This window comes from Lepus europaeus, chromosome 4 (assembly GCF_033115175.1).
Source record: "Lepus europaeus isolate LE1 chromosome 4, mLepTim1.pri, whole genome shotgun sequence".
Classification (NCBI taxonomy): Eukaryota; Metazoa; Chordata; class Mammalia; order Lagomorpha; family Leporidae; genus Lepus; species Lepus europaeus.
Window position 1 is genome coordinate 112480191 of NC_084830.1, and position 24589 is coordinate 112504779.

Genomic DNA, 24589 nt, shown 5'->3' on the forward strand with positions numbered 1-24589 from the left:
GCCATTTAGACAAAAAATACTTGGTCTACAACCTTTATACCACTAAAAAGTGATTTAACTCCATGAAAATTCTCTATGCATCTGACTGCTGGATTCATTCTGACCAGCAGATTGGCAATTAACTTGCTTTTTTTTTGTTTAAATGACCATACATCCAGGGGAAAAATCATTAATGAGTTGAAAATGAGTTTTTGACCCGTTTCCAGTTCATTAAAGCTTTTGTGAACCCAGTCCAGCATTTACAAAAGCCAGAAGTTTGCCTCAACTGTTTAGCCCAATTATGGACCACACTGAGCAGTTGGGATAAAAGTTCATCGTGGGTTCATTATCTTGTACTTGCATCTCCCGGAAATTCTAATTACTGTCAGCTTATTTGGTTGCTTTTTGACTGCATTTCATAATTGCTAAAGCTTATCATATCCACAACACACAATTAGCACATAAAAAAGTTACTATATTTGGTACATAAAAATATACAACAGTACACAAGAAGCACAAAACAAAGAAACAAACACAAGGAAGCAAACGAACTATATCAAATTATATGGGAAAGAGTTCTTCGTCTTACCTATGTTTAAACTCTTTATTTCTTTATAGAAAGAAAACAGAAGGAAAAAAGAACAAACAGTTAGCTGAAGAATTGATGATAAAGCAAACATAACATTTCCGTTTCTTGTATCAAGGGGCCCAGAAAAGGCAGACTTTTCCTGTTTTTTGCCTTCTGAGAGCTCTTGGCTCGATTACTTGGGAAGTACCCCTGATTTTGGACTCCTCCTGGCCATTGGAAAATCTGGACAAGAATGTTCGGATTCTCTGATCACAACGTGGCTGACACATGACACAGGTGGCAACAGGTGAAACAGGACTGCTGGCTAATGAAGGGGTGGTGACTAGGGGACATCTGGAATGCCAACACCTATGGCCTTGCGATGGTTCCTAGAAGGGTAGTGGTAGGAAAATTCTGAAGCCACATTCCAGCTTAGCTGTAGAGAGCACCATGATGCGCTTGCCATGTCTGCCTTGGGTGTGGGAGGCACTATAACACCTGCCCCACCTGTGTGACGCCAGTTATTACATGGTAGAGTCAGTAACAGCACCCAGAGAGCCCCTGCCCATGCTCACTTGCAGTTTCATAATGGTCCTGTTGAACCCTGGGAGTTTGAACCATTTCCTATCCCATCTCCACAAAACCTGCCTCATCCCCACCTCACTGGCACACATGGGACCCCAATCATGCATTGTTTTCCTCACAGGTAACACTCTATACTACAACAATAAACCTTAATGAAATTCACAACCATAATATCCTCTTGTAATTGGAGTCCAGTCCCTATTCCTTTTTGGAGAACTAGTTGGGATGATTTTTCTTTTAAGAACAAAAAGACATTTCAATTCTAATACGAAAGTGGCTAAAAGTCAACATTATTGAGGGGCTGGAAGTAGGGAGAAGTGCTCCCCTTTCCTGAGGCTTCTAGGCTAAGAAAAGAAGGAGCCCCTAACCCTTCTGTCACTTCTTGTGGAGGGGGGAGGCTTCAGAGAAGGGACAAAGAGAGTTTAGTGCCCTGATTCCTGTTTAGGTGTAGTGCAGGCCTCTGCCGGGGGCCATCATTAGTGTTGGGTTTGCACAGGGATTACATTTTTATATTTTATTCCAACATGTTAGTTTTTGCAAAAAAAAGTTAATTAAATGATGCTGATAACTCCTGAGCTCTGACTGACATAGTGCAATTTAAGATTCATTCTGCAGAGCCTGGTGTGTCAGGGTGGCAGCCGGGAATTCTCGCGTCTATTTTATATTGCTTAATGAAAGTGAAATGTTATCTGCCACCAGTGGTAGACATATTTGGCTCTTAATTATTGCAATATCAATTCCACTTTTTTTTTAGTCAAGATTTTGTGAAAAGACTGGATGGGATTTGGGTCTACAGACCTGACCTACTTCTTTCCTAAGAACACCTGCTTTAAGTTGATTAATATAGTATCTATGCTGGGGGGAAGAAGAAGGGCAGGAGTGGGGGATCAAGCTGTAGGAGAGTGTAGAGTCTGAATGGTCATAAAGACGGGAGCTTCGGAGAAGGGCTGATGTCACTGCTATTCCAGTACAGGATCATTAGCAGGTTAGTGCTTAGCAGGAAACAAACCAAAACAAAGCACCACTGAGTCAGTCTATACAGATGAGCACAGATGCCCTACTTACAGGCTCCGCGTGCATGGCCTCAGAAAGGCAGACCCTTCAGGTGTACCCTTTGAGGAAAATGTGGTGTCTCAGCCTTAAGAATTGAGATAGATTAGCTCTTCATACCATAGAGAGTCAATGACTCCTCTTTGGAGCCTCAGGGGTCTCTCCCAGCCATCTCAGCCTGTCTCCCAGAGCTGGCATCATGCTGTCCTGTGATTTATGTTTGTGTGCTTTTCTGGCTCACATCTCTGTGAACAGGATATGACTTGCAGACACTTAGTTGAGAGCACAGGAGAGAGCAGAGACTGGGAACATGGGTTCTTGAGGGAAGGAAGCAAAGAATGAGGCTGCTTCCCTCAGTGCTGGGCAGACCCTGCCGTGGATGAACTCCTGAACCTCGGGTCCTTCCCAGGATGACAAAGCTACCATCATCTGGGACTCATGTCTTTGACCATTCCAATGCCCTCTGTCCATTTCTCCCTTGAGTAGGTGGAGTTGGAGTGGCCCGAGTGTTGTATTTATTCTGACTGAAGTGGGATTGAGTTGGGGGCACATTTAGTTTGGTTTCTGGGGTCATGCTCATGTGGCTTATAGTGCCCTCAGCATCTAGTTAAATAACTGCTTGTCACTCTGGTATAGAAACAGCTTTCAGGAATGCTGCTGTCCTACTGTGCTGACTTAGCATCATTGCTGGGAGTGACACTTACAGTGGAATTCACTATTACGAGGACATCAGTGACAAACTAGCTACTGAGCATCAGTTCAAAAAATCTTCAGATTACTCAAGGTACAAGAAAATCTGAAATGCCCAGAAACATGACAAAGGAAATTTGATTGAGGTTTTCTCAAATTTGGTAACTCTTATCTTACAACACATCCCCAACAATCAAGTGTGAACATGAAAGTTTTGTAATTTATCAATAATCTGAAAGAAATTTTGATGAGCCATACTGGAAGAAATATTGAATAGCTCTCTATTTTTTCTGTAGATAATGAGATGACAAAATAATGACCATGTGGAAAGACAATCAAAGCATGTGTAGCCAAAGACTGTAGGAAAGCAAGCATCATGGTCACGTAATAGGAGTTAGTCAATCAAACATGTTAGGTTATTCATCGGGATTTTGTGACGTTGGCATTAGCTGTTGGCTTTTTAAAAAATTGCCATTTGTTTTTATGTCTCTTCTCATCCTAATTAATAGCCAGTTTCATTTCTCATTTTACATTCTACAATTTTGTTTTTCCTTCTTAGAGGAAGCTCTGACAGTCTGCTAGCTCCAGGGACCTGGGTCCATCCATGGTCAAGCATCATGTGAGACTTAATTGGGACACAGTTGCGGTGATTTTTCTGGATTGCTGGTTTTGTCGTATTTTCTCTCTCGAGCCCCACCTTCCTAGCCTGACCGCCGGGGAAAGCATCTGCGTTCTCGACCTGCAACCTCAGAGTCCTTCCTAACCCTGTGCCCTGTCACGAGGGCTCTGACCTGCAGAGACACTCAGGAAAGCCAGTCCTGCTATTGGTTACTTCTAATTCTACCACTCTGAGCCCTCCTCTTGGGTTCTCACCATCCCACGTCTACATTCCCCTCGCACTAACACTCGCGGCTTGAATGATGGCATTATCTCAAGGTCTTCTCTGAAAGAGATGCCTGTGAGCCACCCAAAAAAGCATCATCCAAATGTCAGTCTGGAAAAGTGGCAGTGGAAGCTTCCAGTTGGAAAAAATCTTTAGTATCGTAATATAGTTTTATGTTTAGAAAAAATAATTTAGAATTTCAAAATTAAGTCTGTCATCATTTATTGCCTCACATCGGCATCCAGTTCCTAAGATAGTCTCTCAATGGGGAGAGAGGGAGGATTTTTCCAAGAGAGGCCTTGACCCTAAGATGTCAGTGACTGACAGATGTGCTCTGTTCTAGAGGGCTTAGGTCGAGAACGCAGATGCTCTCCCTGGTGGTCAGGCTAGGCAGGTGGGGCTTGAGAGAGAAAATACGACAAAACCAGCAATCCAGAAAAATCACAACTGTGTCCCGATTAAATCTCACATGATGCTTGACCATGGATGGACCCAGGTCCCTGGAGCTAGCAGATTGTCAGAGCTTCCTCTAAGGGCAATGGCTAGGAAAGGTGGGATACTAAGCTTTTTGGGGAAGCCGGTGTTGAAAATGTCCTGAATGTTGGTCTAATGAGAACATAAAAGTGAAAACCATTCTACCTAAGAGAGAGCTTCTGCAAGCATGAGAACTCTGCCCCTCCACATAGAGGACAGGCCAAGGAAGGAGAAAGGGAGAAGATGGTGAGAGAACCAGAGGAAGATTTAAGTAGAATTTCAATTTTGAGGCTCAGCTCTGGGGTGGGTACACAAGCTCGGGATGGGCACTGACTCCCAAAATTGAATCATTCAGCTGCCAACTCACAATGCAGAAAAGACATAAGCAAGACAGGTCCCTGCCTCTCTCCTCCCTCCCTTTGCTGGTTGCTGTTTTGAAGAGAGGGGATTGACAGCCCTTTGTTTTCAGGTATGTAGTGGGAAGAAAAGAAGAATCAAACCAGTGTTCTTGTAAAAGCTTAACTTCTAATCGGCTCTGGGTACTTGCCTGATGAAAGCAAGAACAAGTCTAAAGGCAGCTAAAAAAGCAAAAAAAAGAAAAAGAAAAATCACACAGAGCTGTCGAGGGGAAGTGGGAGACATGTTCCCTCCAGCAGTCCTCCATGTCACCACATGTGTGTGGGCTGTCTCGCTCTGATTGGGCTGAGAGCTTATACCACTGATGTTGTGGCCGTGGGCACTTGAGAAACATGAAATCCACGACCTTCTACCAAGAGGAAGAGATTGGCCAACGGGCCATCTAACTCAAGCGACATATTCTGAGCATGGAGAATGGACTGGGCACTGCTCAGGCATCCAGGGCCAAAGATGACCAAGGTGCCGGCCCTAAACTTGGGCCCTAGAGACTGACACAGGAATAAATGAACAAGGCAGGAGGCCCTGTCACATCAAACAGCAAACCACAGAGTTAAACTATTGAGGGGAGGGGAAGAAATCTTTCTGTGGGGGAGATCAGACTTTATGGAAGGGGGACCCTCAACCTGGGGCCTTATAAGTGGGCATGAGCAAGTAGGCTAGGTAGAGAGGGTATTTTAAGTAGAGCGAGCAGCCCATGTCAAGTTGGCAATGTGCCTTTTTTGGCTTTGAGTAGGGAGAACCATGGCAAAGGAATAAGAGCCAGATGTGGGTGACTGCAAGTACCAGATTCAATGAGCCCATCCTTTCATCTGGTAAGCCAGGGAGGGCAGTACTACCCGTCCCTTTCCTCATCTGTGTGACTCTCCATTGCCCACAGGAAGCCTGAGAAGAGGGTGGTTTTCCTAGGATCAAAAACAAAGGACAAATCATCTTGGGGTGGGGACCTGCATGGGGAGGCCTAGGAGAAGTGGTTAATTTCACTGTTGGCCTGATAGATTGAGAGCGCTCTCCTCCTCTTTAAGTCAGCTTGCATTGCCTTTGCTGCCTGAGGTGCTGGTCTCTCGCCCTTGAATGAGTCACCTTTGAGACTGTGTCTCACCCCCTTTGTTACCTGAGAGCCCAGCACAGGTCTGGCTCACCCTCATGCTCTGTCAAAGCCCCCTGGGTTCCGGAGGCTGCATCTGCTCAGGATGGTGTGGCTGTTTTCTCCTGTCTTTTGACCTCTCCTAAGTGCCTGGCACAGTCTCGGCTCCCAGAGACACTCAGCCACAGTTGCTGGTGGTCAGCTTAGCACTTTCACTCCCAGAAGGGGCCTCAAAGATACGAAAGTACAAGTGCAACCTGTGGCTTCCTTTAAGCCTTTCATGTGGTAGTCAAGGCTGCTTCAGAAAGTACCACTATCCACTCAGCCGCTTAGGTCAAAGTCCTAGACAGAACCCTCATTCATATTCTTTCTTCCTCCCTCCCTCCCTTCCCCTCTCCCTTCCCTGTCCTCTCTCTTCTTCTCCATCTCCTATCCTTGTGCCTGATCCATCAGCAAATTCTGTCAGAGTTACCTTGAAAATACATCCCAATCAGGGTTCCTCTCTATGTCTTCTACAACCATGCTAGTCCAAGTCACTGTCACCCAAATCCTGGACAAGAACTGCAGCCTCCCTGTGGGGTTTCCTGCCTCTGCAAACCAGATACGGTCGGCAAGATTCTTGAGCATTGGGCCTCTCCCAACCCCTCTGGCTTCCTCTGAGAACTCTCCCTGAGCTCACCAGTCATTCTAGACTTCTGTCATTCCTTTCCATAAGCCAGGTGGTGAGTTGGTATGAGGGCTTTGTCCAAATGTGTCCCTGCCTGGAATGCTTCCCCTGAAGTGTTCTCATGGCCATCCTAGTCATCTGGGCCCTAGCTCAAGTGTTACCTAGCAGGCAAGGTTTCTGTGACTACTTTAGCTTATGCAGCCTCTTTATCCTTGTTCTCTTGCCCCATCGCAGTTCCTGTTTTTGACCTTGTTAATACTCCTTGAAGCATTTAATGTTACTTGAAAGTATGATTTTTTTAAAAAAATTTGTCCAGATGATTTAGTTTGAAGCTCCCTATCACAACTCCTGGGACTCTGTTGACCACCTACTTATTTTTTCCCTAGCCAGACAGCCCACGGCATGAACTAACATTCACCAAATATTGGTTGAATGAAAATTTCCTGCTTATTTGGAAACTTTTTTCTCTATTTATAGATCTTCCTCTGGGTTGAAGATTTCTAAGAGATTCGACTGGTCAGTATTTTCCCAGCACAGAGGAGTTGACTTCATACTTCAGCAATGGCCAGGAGGAATCCACAAGGGGTGGCCAGAAATGACCTAGCAAGGTGTATGCAGTGATGTTAAGCTGTATGCTAGTGAACATGCAAAGACCCAGAGAACTGATAGAGAGCTAGCACAGAGAGGGCTCAATACAAACCTGCAAATTAATCAGTGCACATCAACGGTTCTCAAACTTTGATGTGCATCAGCACCTTCTACAGAGCTTTTCGATATAACAGGTTGTGAGGCCTTTTCTAGTACCTCTCTTTGGAAACCGGTTGTTGACGATAGCATCAAATGTGTGTATGGTGATTTCCAGACACACCAAGCATTTCCCCAAATCCTTGATTCTGCGCCTAGGTTGGGCTGACAGGGGCTTACATATTCTCTGGGGAAACCCAATGGTGGCCATCATTTACCCAGGGAAGCTCAGCAGCAGTTGGGTGCAAGAGTGCACGTAAGGTTCCCTGTGTGGTTATTTACCGTAACTCCAAGATGCTGGTTACATTTCGAGAGGGAAAGATGCGCCGGATGTAATTGAAGTCACCGACAAAGAGGCTCCCGTCGACTCCGACAGCCAGAGCCACTGGGGCCAGCAGCTTGTTGCCTTCAGCAAGGCCATTGCAGCTGGGACAGGAGATGCTCCGGCGGCGGCCATTGCCCATGATGCTGGTGATAATGGCGGGCTGCTGGGTCAGAAACTGGTTTTCCCCAGTGCCTTTGTGTAGGATTCCTGGGAGGAAGTGTAAAAGGGAGTGGTTACCACAGCCCTCGGTGGAGGACACTTGTATTGGCTAATGAATGTGATTGGTGGGGGAGTGACAGGGAAAGGAGAAAAATTAGAAAACCTCAAACTGATTTGTGTGTCTGCTGAGACAGCTGCAAGGGGAGCCAAGCCCCACAGAGCCCAAGCCGTGGTACTGGGAAAGATCCCACGTGATGGGTAACTCAACAACTGCGAGGGACGATAGGGTCGATCCTCCGGGCAAACCAGCCCATGAGTCTTCAATATTTCAGGCACTTGTTGAGAAATGACTGCCACTCAGGTGCCAAGGAAGGAGAGAAGGTTCCAGAGAAGAGACAAGGCTGTGTTTGGGAAGAGGGAGGGGCTTACGTACCACTTTTGACATTGAGGATGTGGTGTTTGTCCAGGGACCAGCCACCGAGGTTGGAAGGGTCCAGCTCAAATCCTTGAAGAAGGGCTGTTCTTTTCTCCCATAGGATGAGGCTGGGGCAAGTCTCGTACTCAAACCCGACAGACACTGGCGGACACAAGGGGGTGGGACAGGGTGGGAGAACAAAGAGAGTTGACTTGATTACTCCAGAGTGCTCCAGCAAGAAGAGAGACACACGTTCCCAGCATTACAGATTCTGTGCCAAAAACTCACTCCAAGAGGCGGGCTGATTGCTTTTCTGCTTATGATTCCACAATCTGAAATTCAGATTTTGAGCTGAACTCAGCCTTGAAAAACTTTGCACAGTCATGCTCTGCTGGGGGAGGGAAAGACCTTCCCAATGACCAAGCAGCTTTCAAAAATGACACTGGTGACACAGAGGGAAAAGGATCCTTTGAAAACTTAACACTGTCTGCGTCTCATTGAGGGATGGAGAGCACACTGTTGCAGCCTTCTTTCCATGGCATGACTTGATTCTAGTTTGTTGTTCATTTTCACTCACTAGGAGAAAGCTCTCTAGAAGTTTGGCAGTTCCTTGACAAGGAGATTCTGGGAGCAACAGCTTGTGCCTGGGAAGGTACTTTGGACACTCAGCGCTCTGCACCTGTGGGGTCCAGCAACCACAGACAGAGAATATTCGACAAAAAGACCACACCGTACTGAACATGTAAGGACATTTTTCCTTGTCATTGTTCTACAGACAAGACTGTCACAATGACTTCCACAGCATCTCCATTGTATTAAGTATGAGAAGCCACCTAGAGATGGTTCAAAGTATGTGGGAGGATGTGTGTAGTTCTGTGCAAATACTTTGCCATTTTATATAAGGGACTTGAGCACCTGAGGATTTTGGTATCCATGGGGAGGAGTGTTGGAACTAAACCCCTATGGACACTGAGGGACAGTGTGTGTTCACTCAAGATTCCAGAGAGTGCCAGGAGAGCCAAGCACAAAGAGAGGCTAGCTCGTGAGTTATCTGAAGAGTCAACCTCCTTGTGAAAATCCTGCATCTGCCAGGTGCACAGACGGGAGACGAGGCAGTCTCCTCGGTCTCACTTGCTCACCCTGTCTTTGGGTTCCCTTTCCCCACGCGTAAAACAGGGTAAGGAAAGCCTCAGTCTCTCAGAGAGACATGGTGAGGCTGGAGGAGGCGGGATGCTGAGCCGCATACATTTTTAATTGGATCGCTGCTGTAGCAACACAAGAAATTGTTATTATTGCTGTTCCTACTACATTAAACTCTTAACTATGTGTGTCACCTTTGGGGATTCTCTGCAGCTTTTTAAAAATACTGAAATATAGAAGTGTCGATATGAATAGAGGCTGCATTTTATCTTAAAAAGAAAACCCCACATATTTCCTAGCTTGTCCTCTGAAAATACCAAGAAATGATGACCAACCCAGGAGCAGAGAGAATTACTTGTGCCCAGCTTGTGGCCTTAATATATTATTTCTCATGAAAAGGAATAAGGGTTCCTTGAAGAAATGGCTTGAGCAAGAAATGAACAAGACAAGGCTGGGCCATTTTGTCATACTGGATAGCAAAGAAAGAATCAGAATCTACGAGGGTCAAGTCAAACGGATTTAAGAATTCATTTGAAGAGGTTCTCATGGACCAAAGATGGGATTATTTGGCTATTAGTAAGGGTATTAACTTCAATGGATTGAAACAGACTAGACATATCTGAATCCATGAGTTCGTATATTTAAAAAAATAGATGATACTATATACATATATATATATACACACACACACACACATTTTTTTTGCATCAATAAAATAAAAGTATGGGGCAGGCACTGTGGGGCAGTGAGCTAAACTGTCACCTGCAATACTGACATGCCATACTGGAGTGTTACTTTGAGTCCCAGCTGCTCTGCTTCTGATCCAGTTCCCTGCTAATGTTCCTGTGAAAGCAGTGGAAGACCAGTGGAAGGACCCAAGTACTTGGGCCCCTGCCACCCATGTGGGAGACCAGGATGGACATGAGTCAGGCTCCTGGCTTCAGTCTGGCCCAGCCACAGCCTTTGCAGCTATTTGGGGAGTGAACCAGTGGATGGAAGATCTCCCTCCCCTTCTCCTTTTCAAATACATAAATAAATCTCAAAAAATGTGATATTTCCCCTAAATGCATTGTAAAGTCTGCTTTAATAATAAAAAGATAAGTTCCCGCTGGAGAAAAAAATAACATTAAATTTGCCACCAATGGAGGATAGACCAAGTCCTTATATTGAAAATGTAGTAAATAAAGAGAAATGAGCATTTATCCTTTCTTATTTGAACTATACCTCGATTAATCAAGTATTTAAAGTATCTCTGTATAAACGTATTCCAGTTAATAGACAAAGCAGCAATGACAGTAATAATGTGTCATTATGCAACCTCTAATAATGTCAGAGAACTAGGCAATAATCCTTTATGGTTGTTGGAATCACTAAAAGATGCCAAGCCTGGCATCAGGTGCCTCCTGTTGGAAGAACACAATACACTCTGACTTGTCCTGCCCAAAACATAAATCAAAACAGCACACAAAATGCCTCAAGATGCAATTGTCAATTATAGGAGGTAACGGGTATGGAGGATTATGTTAAACAGCAACAAGGATGTAATCAGAAAACAAAACAGAAAAAAGAAAACACACTGTGGAGAATTTTTTTATAACAATATTTAAAAATTTATCAAAAGGTGAACAAATTTCATGTATTTCATATATACAGATTTAGGAGAATAATTCTACAGGCAAAAAGTCCTGTTCCTTCAATAGATAAAGTGTCAAAGTCAAAAAATGGGAGAGATAGAGGGGTGGGAAAGAGAGAGAGATGGAGCACACACTAAGAATATAGAAAAAAGGGTGGGCATTCGGCCTAGCGGTGTAGTTGCCAACTGAGGCACCTGCAGACCATTATCAGAGTGTCTGATCCTGGCTCCAGCTCCTGCTGCCAGCTTTCTGCTAGTAGCACCCTGGGAGTCAGCAGGTAACTGGGCTCCTGTCACCATGGCGGAGACCTGGATAGAGTTCCTGGCTCCTGGCTTTGGCCTAGTCCAGCCAGGCTATTTTGGGCATTTGGGGAGTAAAACAGTGGATGGAAATGCTCTCTGTGTGTTTCTCAAATAAATAAATAGAAATTAAAAAAGATTACAGTAAGAAAAAAGGACATGGAAAGGCTAGTTTGTGTGGTTTATGTTGTGTAGGTATTGAAATATTGCAGGGAGTCTCATAAAATTGTACAAGTATTATATTTCAGTCAAAAATTCTATAACGTAACCCAAGTAAAAAGGAAAAACTGGAAAAATGATATAGAAACCAACCAATTGTGGATCTTGTTTGGATCTTAATTCAAAGCACTAATATATACATATATATATATACACATATATATATTTAAAGATTTATTTATTTGAGAGTAGAATTATGTGAGAGAGGGAGCAACAGAGAGAGAGAGAGAGAGAGAGAGAGAGAGAGAGAGATCTTCCATCCGCTTGTTCACTCCCCAGATGGCCATAACTGCCAGTCTGTGCCAGGCTGAAGCCAGAAACCAGTAGCTTCATTGAGATCACCCATGTGTGTGTCAAGGGCCCAAGCACTTGAGCCATCTTCCACTGCTTTCCCCAGGCCATTAGCAGGGAGCCAGATTGGAAGTAGACAGCTGGGACATGAACTGGTACCCAAATTGGATGTTGGCGTTACAGGTGGGGCTTTACCTGCTATGTTACAACGGTGGCCCCTCAAAGCATTAATATTTTATGATATTCAGGAGACGATGGAAATATTGAACAAGGACAAGTCTATGTGGTGATTAAGAGACCGTTTTTTTTTTGTGGTGTTAATGATTCTGTTGCTATGCTTCTGAAGTATTTTTTAGAGATACATTCTGGAATATTAAAGATGAAACAATATGAGGGCTGAGATGTCTTTCACAAAATACAGGAGGAAAGGAGTGGGTCACCCATATGGGATGCGGCACTGCAGGTGGTGTCTTTACTAGCTGTGCCACACAGCGCCAGCCCCACAGCATGGGGATGTATTGTAATATTCAGTCTACTTTTTGATATGGGTTGTCATTTAGATACTGGCTAAAACTAAATAAGATACTTCCGTATTAGTGTTTTATAGTAAATGCACTAAACACTCCAGTAATGTGTTACTACTTTGATGAAGCTATTGGCTCCACTCACTGTCAACATGGGGCCTTATCTGGACCTCCTGGTGGCAGGGTCTCTGTCAACTGTCTCCCTCTCCCTCCTGCCCCATGTGCACAGGGGGTTAGGGGGCTGCCCTGGCACGATGCTCTCTTTGCAAAGGGAGCGTCTGATAAACACTGCTGCCAGTTACACAGAACATTGCTGTGTCTGCTGGTTTCTTATTTTGGTAACATATATTTATTCACAGCTCTCCAAAACCACAAGCAGACTCGTATCAAAATTGAAGGAATCTGGATTTTAATGAATCCCCAGATAGCATTCCACAAGTAGGAAAAGATACCAGGTAGGTTGCTATTAACTCACAGCTCAAAACCCCAGCCGTAGAGTCTTCCTCTCTCCCTTTAAACATTTTTAAAAATTTATTTTAAATTCGAAAGGCAAAGAGATTCAGCGAGACAGACATAGAAAATTGGACAATGAATCTGCTGATTCATTCCCCCAAAGCCCACAGCAGCCAGGGTTGGGTCAGGCTGAAGCCAAGAGCCGGGAACACAATCTGGGTCTCTCATGTGGATGGCAGGGCCCCATCGCCTGCTTCCTCCCAGGGGCACAGCAGTCAGCAGCTGGATCAGACACAGAGTCTGGATCAAACCCAGGCACTCCGATATGGAACACGGATGTCCCAAGCGGCATCTTGACTGCTTCGCCAAATGTCTGTCCTGATCTTTCTCTTATGATCTTTCACAAGGGGGAGATTGTGCCTTTTCCTCAAAGGCAAGGTCTTGAAACATGACATGTGGTTACAGGCTCCCCTGGGCCCACTGTCTGATTCTGGAGGTGCAACCTGTGCTCCTGGCAAGTGCTCTCTCTGGAGCATGAACCAGCTCCTGGCTGCCTCTCTGCCTTCATCTCGAAAATCCTCCTTTTCTGTGAGACTCCAGCCATATTAACCTTCTGTCTGTCTCCCGAACATCTCTTCCTGTTCTCCATGCCCGGGATGTTCTTTTTCTGATTTTTACATGCCTCCTTATTGTCATTCAAGGTGGCACTTAAAAATGTCACCCCGGGGCTGGCGCTGTGTGGCACAGCTAGTAAAGACACCACCTGCAGTGCCGCATCCCATATGGGTGCTGATTCGAGTCTGGGCTGCTCCACTTCTGATCCAGCTCTCTGCTATAGCCTGGGGAAGCAGTAGAAGATGGCCCAAGTCCTTGGGCCCCTGTACCTGTGTGGGAGACCCGGAAAAAGCTCCCAGCTGCTGGCTTTGGATCGGCACAGCTCTGGGTGTTGCAGCCCATTGGGGAGTGAACCAGTGGATGGAAGACCTCTCTCTCTGTCTCTGCCTCTCTTTTTCTCTCTGTGTAACTCTGACTTTCAAATAAATAAATAAATCAATCTTTTTTTTTAACAAGTCACTCCACTGAGAAACCCTCCCTGAACACCCATCCACAATTGCCCTTTCCCCCAGAATGTGTCACTGATTTTTATTTTCTTATCAGTATTTACCACTGCAGAACATTTCTTTGCCCAATCTGTTTTATTGTCCACTGACGTGTAAGAGGCCCAGTAAAGGAACCTTGCCTGTCTCATCAGCCAATCTACCAGAAGAGTACTTGACTTAGACCAAGAACTCGATAGAGATCAGGTGAATGAACACAGGACTAACTCCATGGAACAACAAGTGGTACAAACCAGAACATACCAACAGCATCTGAGAGCCCATACACCCTTTGGCCATAGGCGTCTGTCTTGTCCCAGATGAAGGTGTAGGCCAGGTTGGGAGAAGCCTGGAATGACTTCTGGAAGAGATGTCCTTCTACAGCAACCATCAGGTGAACTCGGATGAGGTTCAAGGGCACTGTGGACTGGGTCATGGTGATCTTCAGCAGTGACTTGTACCCTGCAGTTCTGGAGCTCAGATAGCGCAGCTTGACGTTGGAGCCAGGGAGCTCAATTTCTTCATGAAGAACCTGGAGGGGAAACCCAAGGGAGACACATGCCATCGCATGTGCCCTGCCAGTGAGCTGTGTGCAACCCAACGCGGCCTCCCTCACTGCAGTGTCTACCCCACATGTGGGTGCGAGAACCACTTCCCCCTGCTGACACAGACAAAAACAAACAACCAAAACTACCCTACGCCATGGAGTGAAGGGGGCTGAGGTTATGATTTTTGGATTAATAATTATTCTTGGTCACTGTTGCGTTTCTTTTTCAAAACTACACTGTTGGCAAAAGATGTAAATAAGAACAGCAGGCTTTATTGCTGGCTGCATGCAAGGAGGCCACGAGAGGCTGTAATTATACGAACCTGCAACTTCCACTGACAATTGGTATAAAGCAACAGGGAGGCAATAATATAATATGCCCTCTGTCGTACCGCCGATGTAGGTCATTAAAGCGCCTCTTATCATGTATCTCGGTGACTAACAGGAATAAAAAGCAATTTGCAGGTGGGTTGCACATATGTATATTGTTTTTATTTTATTAAAGGCTCTGGTGACTGCCAGCATCTTGAATGACTATCTGGAAACATCCAGAATGTCCTGGAGGGATCCAAAGTTTCATCTTCACAGTCATAAATCCCACTGTGCACCTATGTTCTGCTCCTCTCCCTTATGTTAGTTTCTGGTCCTACGAGGAAGACAGATGTGATGGGGGAAGTCGGCCCGTCTGCGTGGCTTAGGGAAGCGCTGAGTGGTCTGGCTGGTAACGGCCCTCTTACCTGGGTCTCAGGCACGATGGGATTCTGTGCAGGGGCAGCACTGAAGAAGGTGGACAGCGGGGAGGAGATGATGATTGGATCGGGGCGGACAAAGCCACTGAGGTCACAGCTGGGGATGGAGTTCTCCTCGGTCTTCATCACCAGGGTGTCCATGGCGTAGAAACTGTTCCACGGCAGCCACACGGTGCGCTCCTGGCTCATGAACGGGGCTCGCTCAAAGTGCAGAGTCAAAGAGGCACCGCCATTGGCAATCAGGTCAAACCTGGAGAGCGGCAAATGGGTTCCCTGAGAGCGGTGGACTCCCCTGCCAGCAAGGCGGTGGGAGGGGCTGAACATGGAAGCCAAGAGGCAAGCAGGCAGGGATGGAACCCAGACTGCACCAGCGACTAGCTAGGGGGCTGTGGGCAAGCTAGGAACCCTCTCCGAGCAAGTTTCTCCATCTGTAAAATGGGAATGATGATATCAGCATCCCCAATGCGGCTGAGGGAGTGAGATGTCCTAGTGAGTGCAGAGCAGGGGCCAGCAAACTACGGCCCCCAACTGCTGCGGTCAATAAAGTTTTATTGGCACACAGCTATGTCCAGTTGTTTATACAGCCTCTATGGCTGCCTTCCTGCTACAGTGGCAGAGTTGAGTTGTGGCAGCAGGAACCACCTGGTCAGGAAAACCTCAACTACGTGCCGTGTGGCCCTTTACAGAAAATGTTTGCTGATGCTGGATGTAATACACTCAGCACAGGGCTAGGCTAAGCGACGTGTTCAATACGTGGGGGTAGTTATAAGCATCCATGTTGGGACACTTCCCTTCAGTCTGTGCTCTGCTTCTGCTGTCAGTGCTTCCTAAACTATCGTCCTCGGTGTTCCTCAGGAGCTGGACAGAGGGGCACTCCCAGGGAAGTAGAGGTAGCTCTTCCCCAGTGAACAGAAAAGGCAGGCAGGTAGTGGAGTGCTTCTCGGTTTTAAGCTTTACTTCTCCACTAGAAAACCAGCTCTTTGGGGACAGCCATGCTGTCTGTCTTGCTCACTTCAGAATCCCCACCAGCTCACAGAGTACCTCATTCAGAGTAAAAACTCAAAATATCCCAAATTGCTGACTTACCAGCTGCAGACAGACATAAAGTGAGTGGACAAGGAGCACAACAACATTAAGGTGAATATCCTGGTGCATGCAGTCCAAGTTATTTGCTCATATATTTGTTTATATATTTATTTATTGGGCACGCACAATGTTCAGGATGGCTTAGCACAGCCTACAGGAGAGTCAAAAGTCTTGAAGCCAAATCATTGCCAGTTGGCATGAAAGAATCAGCGTGAATATTCGTGGCACATGCCGCTGTACAGCAGATTCCTGGGAGCACTGCCTCGCGTGTCCTGTGACTTCCATGGCTTTGCAGCCAAAGAGTCCCTGATCCAGGAGGTGGGATGGATGATTTGGGCCACGGTTAGTCAGCAAGCAGCTGAGCGGGAGAGGGAGCAGAGGAGGGGATGGACCGCAGCCCAGGACTCCAAATGTCTTCTGGAGAACTGACTGGAGGATGGGACTTCTCTAAGAACACTGACTCCTAAAGAAGAGCAGAGGCCAGAGCAGCTCTGTGCAGTGCACAGCCACTCTTGGTGCTTCCCAACAATCTGAGCTGGCTGCCGAAATGTCTGAGTGAGGTAGGAGAAATTTAATGAACGCTGAGATTTGCTGTGGATCATGACAATCTAAGAGCAGGGCTGCTGTGGCCTGGACATTTTTTGGAACTGCCTGTAAGGCTACTTTAGGGCCTTAGAATATAAGGCCAGACTTCTGCAGAGAAAGGCAAGACTTGCAGTTCCCGCCTGAAACGATGCATCTGTGACTTTCCAGCGTCTGTTATCATAGAACGAGGCTCTGGAGTCCTCCTTTCTCACTTGGAATAGAATGCAAGAGTTTGTGTCCAGTCCAAAGTGAGTGAGTGTTTTTGCCTTCCTATAGTTTTCTTTTCCTGTTATCCTGTTCTGTAACTTTCTACTGTCGGCCCCATGGATGAAGGAAATGATAGGGCTTTCATCTTGGTGGGGGCGGAATGCGTGCATGTTTCCAATCAGAAGATAATAGGGGAAGGTTGCCTCCTTTACCCAGCAGGGTGACTGCTAAATGTATTTAATTAGACTTCTCTGATTACAGCCCACCCCCTCAAAACTGCAGCGAAAACAACACAGCTCCTAAAGCCACAGATGAAAGCAGAAGGGGATCACCACAGGATGCTATGTCATGTGGATTCTTGTCACCCTGCACAGCCTTTGATTTAAAATAGGAGTGAGTTTCTAAAAGCTATCTTCCCTTCTTTCCAGAATCCACTCCCATCGGCACCACATACACAGAGAGGAAGCAGTGCCCTGACACGGGGAGAGGAAGGTGATGCCTGTCCTCTGCCCCGGGTGGGTGCAACTTTCTAGTGATTGTGTTTTTGCTCACAAGCATGGACATTCTCTGGGTGGGATCCTCACCAGAGGTCTGGCCTGATGTGCATTCCAGTCCCCAAAGGGGACCCACATGGTTCCCAGCCGACTGCTCCTCCGCTCCCTGCACACACCCCGGATCCTGAACAGGCACAGCCGGACAGAGCTACTCACGTGCCATCCTGCCGGGTGATAGTGTAGCCATATTTTGGGTACTTGACAAACGACACGTTCACACCAACCAGGGGAGTCCCATCTGTAGTTACTACTTGACCTCGGATGAGAGAAACCAAGCTGAGGGAGAGAGGGGGAGAGGGAGGAAGAGAAACACAGGTCTTTGAGACATATGAGGAGGACCAGGAGATGAGGGGCACTGCTGTGGTTCCCTTCTCTGCCATCACGGCTCGCCCTGTCACTGGTCTCCACAATGAGGAGGAGACTTGCAGCAGAAGGGATGTCTCAAGGCTCTGCTTTGCCGGAAGAAGACACACCTTGGGGTAAACTCAGTGGGCAGCATCGCCCATCGCTTGTCTCGGCAATGGGGTCTCTTTTATACATTCTGTCTTCCCTTGGCCTTGCTCTGCTTCTTGGTGGTGTCTGACTTTTGTTGGCCTTGGGCTGCAGGCTGTCTTTGGCCTGGTACGAGTACTGCAGTTGAGAGAGAACTTCCATATCCCGCCCCTTATTTCCTCTTTCTGCTTTGGAGAAAGGCCACTTTCCCTCTCTCCTTGAGGTGTGGAGGTCAGGGGAGGTGGAGAGGCACACACAGAAGTTTTGTGGGACTGGGACATACGCATTTTTTTTTTTTTTTTTTGCTACTCTCTAAAAGCAAAATGTCTCACAATCCATGAGAGCCTGAGGAAAAGGGAACATTGGAGAATTATTTTTTGGTGGAAATACCTTGGGTTCTGGATTCCATGTAAGCATACATTTCTTCATGTTAAATTCCTCGTGGGGTGGCGGTTGAAATCCCAGCCAACTTTGTACTGATGTCAGGGACAGTTCACCTCTCTCTGGACCACAGTAACTAGAACTTTCCCAGGAATGCTAATTTCCAATAAACCTCCCCAGGGAAACCCTACAGAGATGCTACAATATGGACTGAGCCTCCCTTTTCTGAAATGTGTGGGGCCAGAGTGTTTTGGATTTTTAGAATATTTATATATTTATAAATATATGTTTATATGTTAAATATTTATTATTTTATTATATTTATTATATATATTATATATGTAACAAAGTATTTTGGGGGTGAGCTTCAAGTCTAAACACAAAATTCATTTATGTTTTGTATGCACCTTATATAGATGGCCTGAAGGTGCTTTATACAATATTTTGTGTGTGAGACCAAGTTTCACGTGAGACGGAATTTTCCACTTGTCAGTGTTCTGTCGTCACTTACAAAGGCTCTGATTTTGGAGCCCTTCAGATGTTGGATTTTCGAATTAGGGATGCTCTCTCCGTGTTCTCATCTAAGTCCACGGAGGGAGAAAGCACATATCCCTTCTCTCTCAGTTCTCATGGGGAAACAGAACAATGAGGAGCTCCAGTTTTGCACTGAGCTCCGAGTCAACCCAGCAGGTATACAGCTGTATTGCAGGCCTCAAAGACAATGGGCAATTTGACGAAGGCGGAGAAGTTCTCAAGCTCCCTGGTTCCTGGACACACTCCCAATTTCTGGACTAGGTAATGAAGCTGACCCATTCTTTGCCAGGATCTTGTCAAAGATTTTTGGAATGCACTTACTTTGCAGTCCTGGGCGTCCTGCAAACTGGAGGGAATCTGTCTGCAAGCATTTCTCTTTCTATTAGTAATACCCCCAACTGTTCAACTCCAACCCTTTGATGATCTCAGGAGTGCTTAGAATGTTCCACTGACAGCTCTAATTGTCTGCTACTGGCTGCCTAACAAATGAATCCCATTTTTAGCTGGTTCCCACCACAATGCTAGAGTTCTTTGAAAGTGGAAAACTAATTTATGAAAATAATCCTTTTGTTCAATTCCATTTTCTTATCTCGGCTCACACTGAGCTTTCTGTAAGGCCTTCCCAGACACTATTTTAAAATCAATGATGTGTGCTGATGACCACAATGATGTGTGTTGATGACACACAGTGCCCGTGATGAGAAAACAAAATTAGGAGTATGTTCCACCCGGGGTTTCTTCCCCTTCCTTTTTTTATTTTTACACAACTGTGGTTTCTTTTCCATCGGTCCTGTGGCTTAAGACTTTGCAGATGGATAGCCAGAGGAAGAATAGGGGCCGTGTTTTTCGCCCGTGATTTCTACCTTCTATTTTTCTAATTCTTCATTGCTGCTGGCTTCCTATCATTTCAAGGCAGTCAATTCAGAGAAAAGATTCAGCTAAGACATGCTATCAGTTCATTTCTATTTATGATTACTGATGTGTAACAATTATCACATTATCTAGATAGTGAGATCTGCTCTGTAAATTATAGTGGTGGAGTCCAGGCATTTCAGTTATTTTTGTATGCCATTATCTGGGGGAACGCCTTTTTAAAAGTCTTGAAATAAGTTCTTTTTCACTCCTGGCTCTGGGCTTCACTCCATGTCAGATGACAATACACTGACACGTGCGTGCTTACTGAACTTTAGCCCGTGTCGTGGATTTCTGAATGATGGAGCTACGTAGACGTGCTGGAGAGCATGGGCTCATTTTCGTGGTGCTACTCATTGCCACGTGCAGTGCTTCAGATAAGCTTTCTCTACAGCAGCTCTCTTTTGCTCAGATCCCTTGAGCTGATGCCTCCCCCCAGTAATCTGGAGCCCGTGCCTGCTCTCCTGAAACTTGGCCGTAGCTAAGTTGCCTTCTGGAAGTGGTAACTGCTGGTGAGGAGAAGATGAAACCAGAAGAGCCAAGTGAAGAAAGGGTATCAAAAAGAAATGACTCGACCGAGGGTGTAAATCATGCAATGTTAATTAGGAAGTGGATGGGAACAGGCCAAGGCCTTCCAAGGATACATCCGCACTACCAGCAAACTGTACACAAACTCCACCAAAATGCTATGGCCAAGGGCAGAGCCTGGCCATTCTTTGGCAAGATGAATTCTGTTCCTCATTCTAAGGAAGCAGAATCTGGAAGAACTCCCCAAGCACTGGGACTGAACAAGCAGAGGTCATGCTTCTTCCTTCGGTCAGAGATCTGTGGTTTCTTTTATTTTTGTTGAGTTTCTTCTATTAAAATAAATGCTATTACTGTGCACAGTATTTAATCGCATTATTCTAATTTGGTTAATCCAGAGGGTTCTGAATGTTCTTACAACAAAGAAACTACAAATGCTTAAGGTGGTGGATGTCCTATTTACTCGGATTTGATCCTGATCCAATGTGTACACGAATGAAAAGATTACACTGGACCCTGTAAGTATGGAAAATTATCATGTATTAATCAAAAATAAAAAATATTCAAGTTTGGGAAAAATAAAAGAAGAAAGGTGAAAAATAAAAAAATACATAATTGGGAGGAAGATGGCATGATGGGTGCTATTAGAGGGGCAAGGGGACCAAGAGTTGTCCCTCTCCAGTTCTTGGCTAACAGATCTGCACTTGATCTCAGCCAAAAGGCCAAGAAGCGATGGTTAACAGATTCTGTGAAAAAGGATCCCGTGCACAGTTTTTCTTTCCCTGCATGAAGAGGCACAGAGATGGGGCGGGCCACTCCCGACAAGATCACACCCACCATGGCCACATCATTCATCTTGGCAACTGGACCTGCACCTGCTGAGGGGCTGCTCAGCCATGCACAGCCACACCACTCAGATGATTTCCTGCCTTCCCTAGGCCTCTTCTCCACCCTCAGAATAAAAAATGGTGCCCAGGAGAGAGGAGGGACAGAGGTGGCGAGGGACATTTAGCAAAGGCAAGCTCTCCCTTCCTCTCTCCTCCAGGTGCAGAGTCCTGGGGCAACGGGACGGGGTCAATCTGACTCCAGAATGAATCCCTCATTTGACCCTCCATGTTCATAGGCCTCAGACTAGGGATGCAGAGCAAACATAAACCGGAGGGAATGAGGGGGCGAGGCGTGAAATGCAGTGATGTAACGGCTTGCATAGTCAGTAACTGGTAGATTTTGCAAACAGCGGAGTGCAAGGAGTAGGGATCATCCATAGGAAGTCCCCAGCTCATTCTAGGTGCTCAACAAATTCTCGTGACTGGCATCAGCTCGACTCTCAGGTGCCATGGATGATAGGTTATGTTATCAAGTTAATAACAGCTTTCAGAACTACGCTCCTGAATGAACTATTTCAGTGACGCTCCCACAAAAGTCACTCTCAGAGGCCTTAGAAAGGGAGATTTTATAATAATGACAACAATGTCATAATGTGAATGATTAAAATGCAGGGAATCTGCAGGGATCTCCAGAGGGTTGGGCTGATGGAGGCCAAAGCCTGTAGGGAGATCAGGACTCTTTTCTGGAGCCCGACCCAAAGCGACCAGGGACCCTCTGGGAGCCCCAGCAGAGAGCTGCTTCCCGCAGGCAGTTTGCAGGCCAGCTGGGCCCCTGGAGCAGCCAGAGCACCTGCTCTTGCTCGCACAGGAAAGGGCACTGGTGACGTGGTTGGTGTCTGGGGCCAGGAGGGGGCCTACCTGCTGTTGAAGGGGTTGTCTCCAGGGATGATGTGGGTGCTGTCCTTGCCTGCCAGGAGCTTGATGCGGTCGTAGAAGGACTTCACCGCAGGCCAGTCGGTCTGGCCCTGCTGGATGATGTCCAGGGGGTCCCGGGACCCCCGGCAGAGCAGGCTGTTCTGACAGGCCGACTGCAGGCAGCAGTCAGGGTCCAGGCAATCCACCAGGCCATCTGGAGGGGCAGAGGCAGAGCAGGGTGAGACGACTGAGCGGCAAAAAGCCCTGTGCAGATGCTAACACAGCTGCTACCAACACGAGCAGCAGCAGGTCCAGTCTTCCTAAGTGGGTTCCGCACGGCACAGCCAAGGTAACTCCGATTGCTATGCACAGAAAGACAGAAAGGAAGTAACTGAAAATGTTGCTAAAGGGTTAGCCTCAGGTAGATTATTGGGGTTCTCTTCTCCATCTTCACTATATTTTTCTGGAATTGCTACTTTACTATTATTATTTTTTATTATTACCATCAAGTATGTTGGGAATAAAACACTTTGCTTTCAAGCAACAGAGCATAAAAAATGACCGGTAGCCAGCTCCCAGGGGCCGGTACTAATACGGGGTCACAGGGAATCAAAGTGTGTGGAATTCCTTCAAGTGCGCCTCCAGAGAGAAAAGGGTTCCTCTCTGCCCCCTCCAAGGCAGGGAGGGAACTTAAGTCCAGTGGGAAAAGCTGGTGCCATGAGGTTTACGTTTTCCAGAAGAGGTGGGGAAGCGGCTTTGGCTCGGGAGCCTGGCAACGAAGCTATCAGTCCAGTCGCCTCTGGTTTTCCGCTCCTGGACGCAGCAGGACTGTGAACATTCGGGCTGGTTCGCCTTTCTGCTCCTCCATCCCTCTTCCGAGGCTAATCTCTACTCATCCATCTACCGTCCAATACATATTTGAGTGCTGGCCGTGTGCTAGAAATAAAACAGTGGGCAAAGAACCAGGGAATCTAGCCTGAAAGAGCTAACAGTGCGACGAGGGAGAAAAAGACATGATGGACTCATCCCTTCTACTCAGTGTAGGCTTCCTCCTGGAAGCCTCCTTGATGATGTCCTTGGCCTGCATGTTCATATTTCTTTACATTCCTAAGTTGAAATCCTAGCCCTCAATGTGACAGTGTTAGAAGACAGGGGCTCTTGGGGGGTGATTAGGTCACATGGATGGAGCACCAGTGAATGGGATTCGTGCCCTTAGAAAAGGGACCCCAGAGGGCTCTCTAGGACTCTTTCTGTCCTGGGAGGCCACAGCCAGAGGAGGTCATCTATGAACAAGGAATCAGGCCCCTGCCAGACATGGCCACACCTGCCAGTGCTTCAACCTTGGACTTCCCAGCTTGTGAGCAAAAAGTCAATGTCCCCCACTGAGGCCACCCAGTCTATGGCATATTGTTACCACAGCCAGAACTGAGCAAGACAGCCAGGTACTCCGGTTCCACGTACCCCTGACTCAGGGCTTCTCAGACAACGGTTTTGCATCATAGTCCTGTGGGGGAGAATCCAAGGCCCAGTCCAGATCTCCCCCAGAGAGAGCCCTCAGGAGCAGGTCCTGCAAGCTGAATTTTAAACAGGACTCTCAGTGATTCTTATGCACAATAAGTTTTAGAAACCGCGGTTGCTAACACCAACTTCCTTGTACTGGAATTAATTACCTCCTTATGCTCGCCTCCCTATCTGGAAAATGAGTTCTCTAAAAGGAGGACGGTATCTTCTTCATTTCTGTATTAATGCCTTGCTTAGTGCCAACCACAGAATTGGGCACTGAACAGATGTTTGTCGAATGAATAAATGACCGTTTCCCATTCCTCACATATCCCTTAAGGCAGAGCAAAGAAATGGTCAGGGCAGTGCTTGCTCTTCAGAGTTTCCTATTGGAATGGATTAGTTGGCCATTCCTTGTTCTTTCTGCTAGGAATTGATTTAACATGGAGCAAGGAATAACTTACTTGCAACCTCCTGGACTTGGTAGGAAGGCCTTTTGGGGGCCATAACTGGCACCAGGACCCTGCACTCAAATCCCGGGCTGCGCCTTCACACACCCTTGACTCTGAACGCTGCATCTGAGGCCTGGCTGTGTGATTCCAGTTTACTGCAGTGTAAATTTTTGGCATTACCCTTTTCGTTTGGTTCTGCTAATGAAATTGAAATATGTAATTTCACCAAAGTTCCACTGTAATTTAGCAATTAATGTACAATTATTTTAATGCATTACTTTCTTTTTAGCAAACAAACAAATTAAGAGGGTGCGTGTTTTGCTAGGCTTCAAATTACTAAAACTAGCCTCTCATTTTCCACATGGGCAAACCCTGCTCGTGTGCCTTGGAACACATTTAGATCTACAAAATTTCCTAGAGACGCAGGCCCCGGAGGGCGAGCAGGCACGTGCACCTTGGAGATTTCTGGACTTCTCAGGCTGACGTGCTGGCTGCCTCGGCTGGCCCTGGAGCCTGGCAAACTCCAGGGACAGAGCTGCAGCATGCTGTCTCCGTGGTGGCAGGACACGGAGGCACATCCAGGATGTGTGACCTGCATGGGAGGACCACTATGGAACAGAAAAAGC

General features: G+C 46.5%; 1 protein-coding gene across 10 annotated transcripts in view; it reads right to left on the minus strand.

Moving 5' to 3' along the window:
* TENM2 (teneurin transmembrane protein 2) overlaps positions 1-24589 on the minus strand; it is a 979180-nt gene that overhangs the window by 46753 nt on the left and 907838 nt on the right. For 7 of the 10 annotated variants that reach the window (XM_062189666.1, XM_062189664.1, XM_062189663.1 and 4 more), the window contains 7 exons: positions 22015-22225; positions 17582-17701; positions 14982-15243; positions 13962-14229; positions 8059-8202; positions 7424-7673; positions 569-589 (listed from right to left, as the gene is read on the minus strand). In XM_062189666.1, the coding sequence (XP_062045650.1) occupies positions 569-589; positions 7424-7673; positions 8059-8202; positions 13962-14229; positions 14982-15243; positions 17582-17701; positions 22015-22225 (1276 nt within the window). The remainder of the gene's footprint in view (positions 1-568; positions 590-7423; positions 7674-8058; positions 8203-13961; positions 14230-14981; positions 15244-17581; positions 17702-22014; positions 22226-24589) is intronic. The other 3 variants (XM_062189665.1, XM_062189667.1, XM_062189669.1) reach the window with 1 other exon arrangement.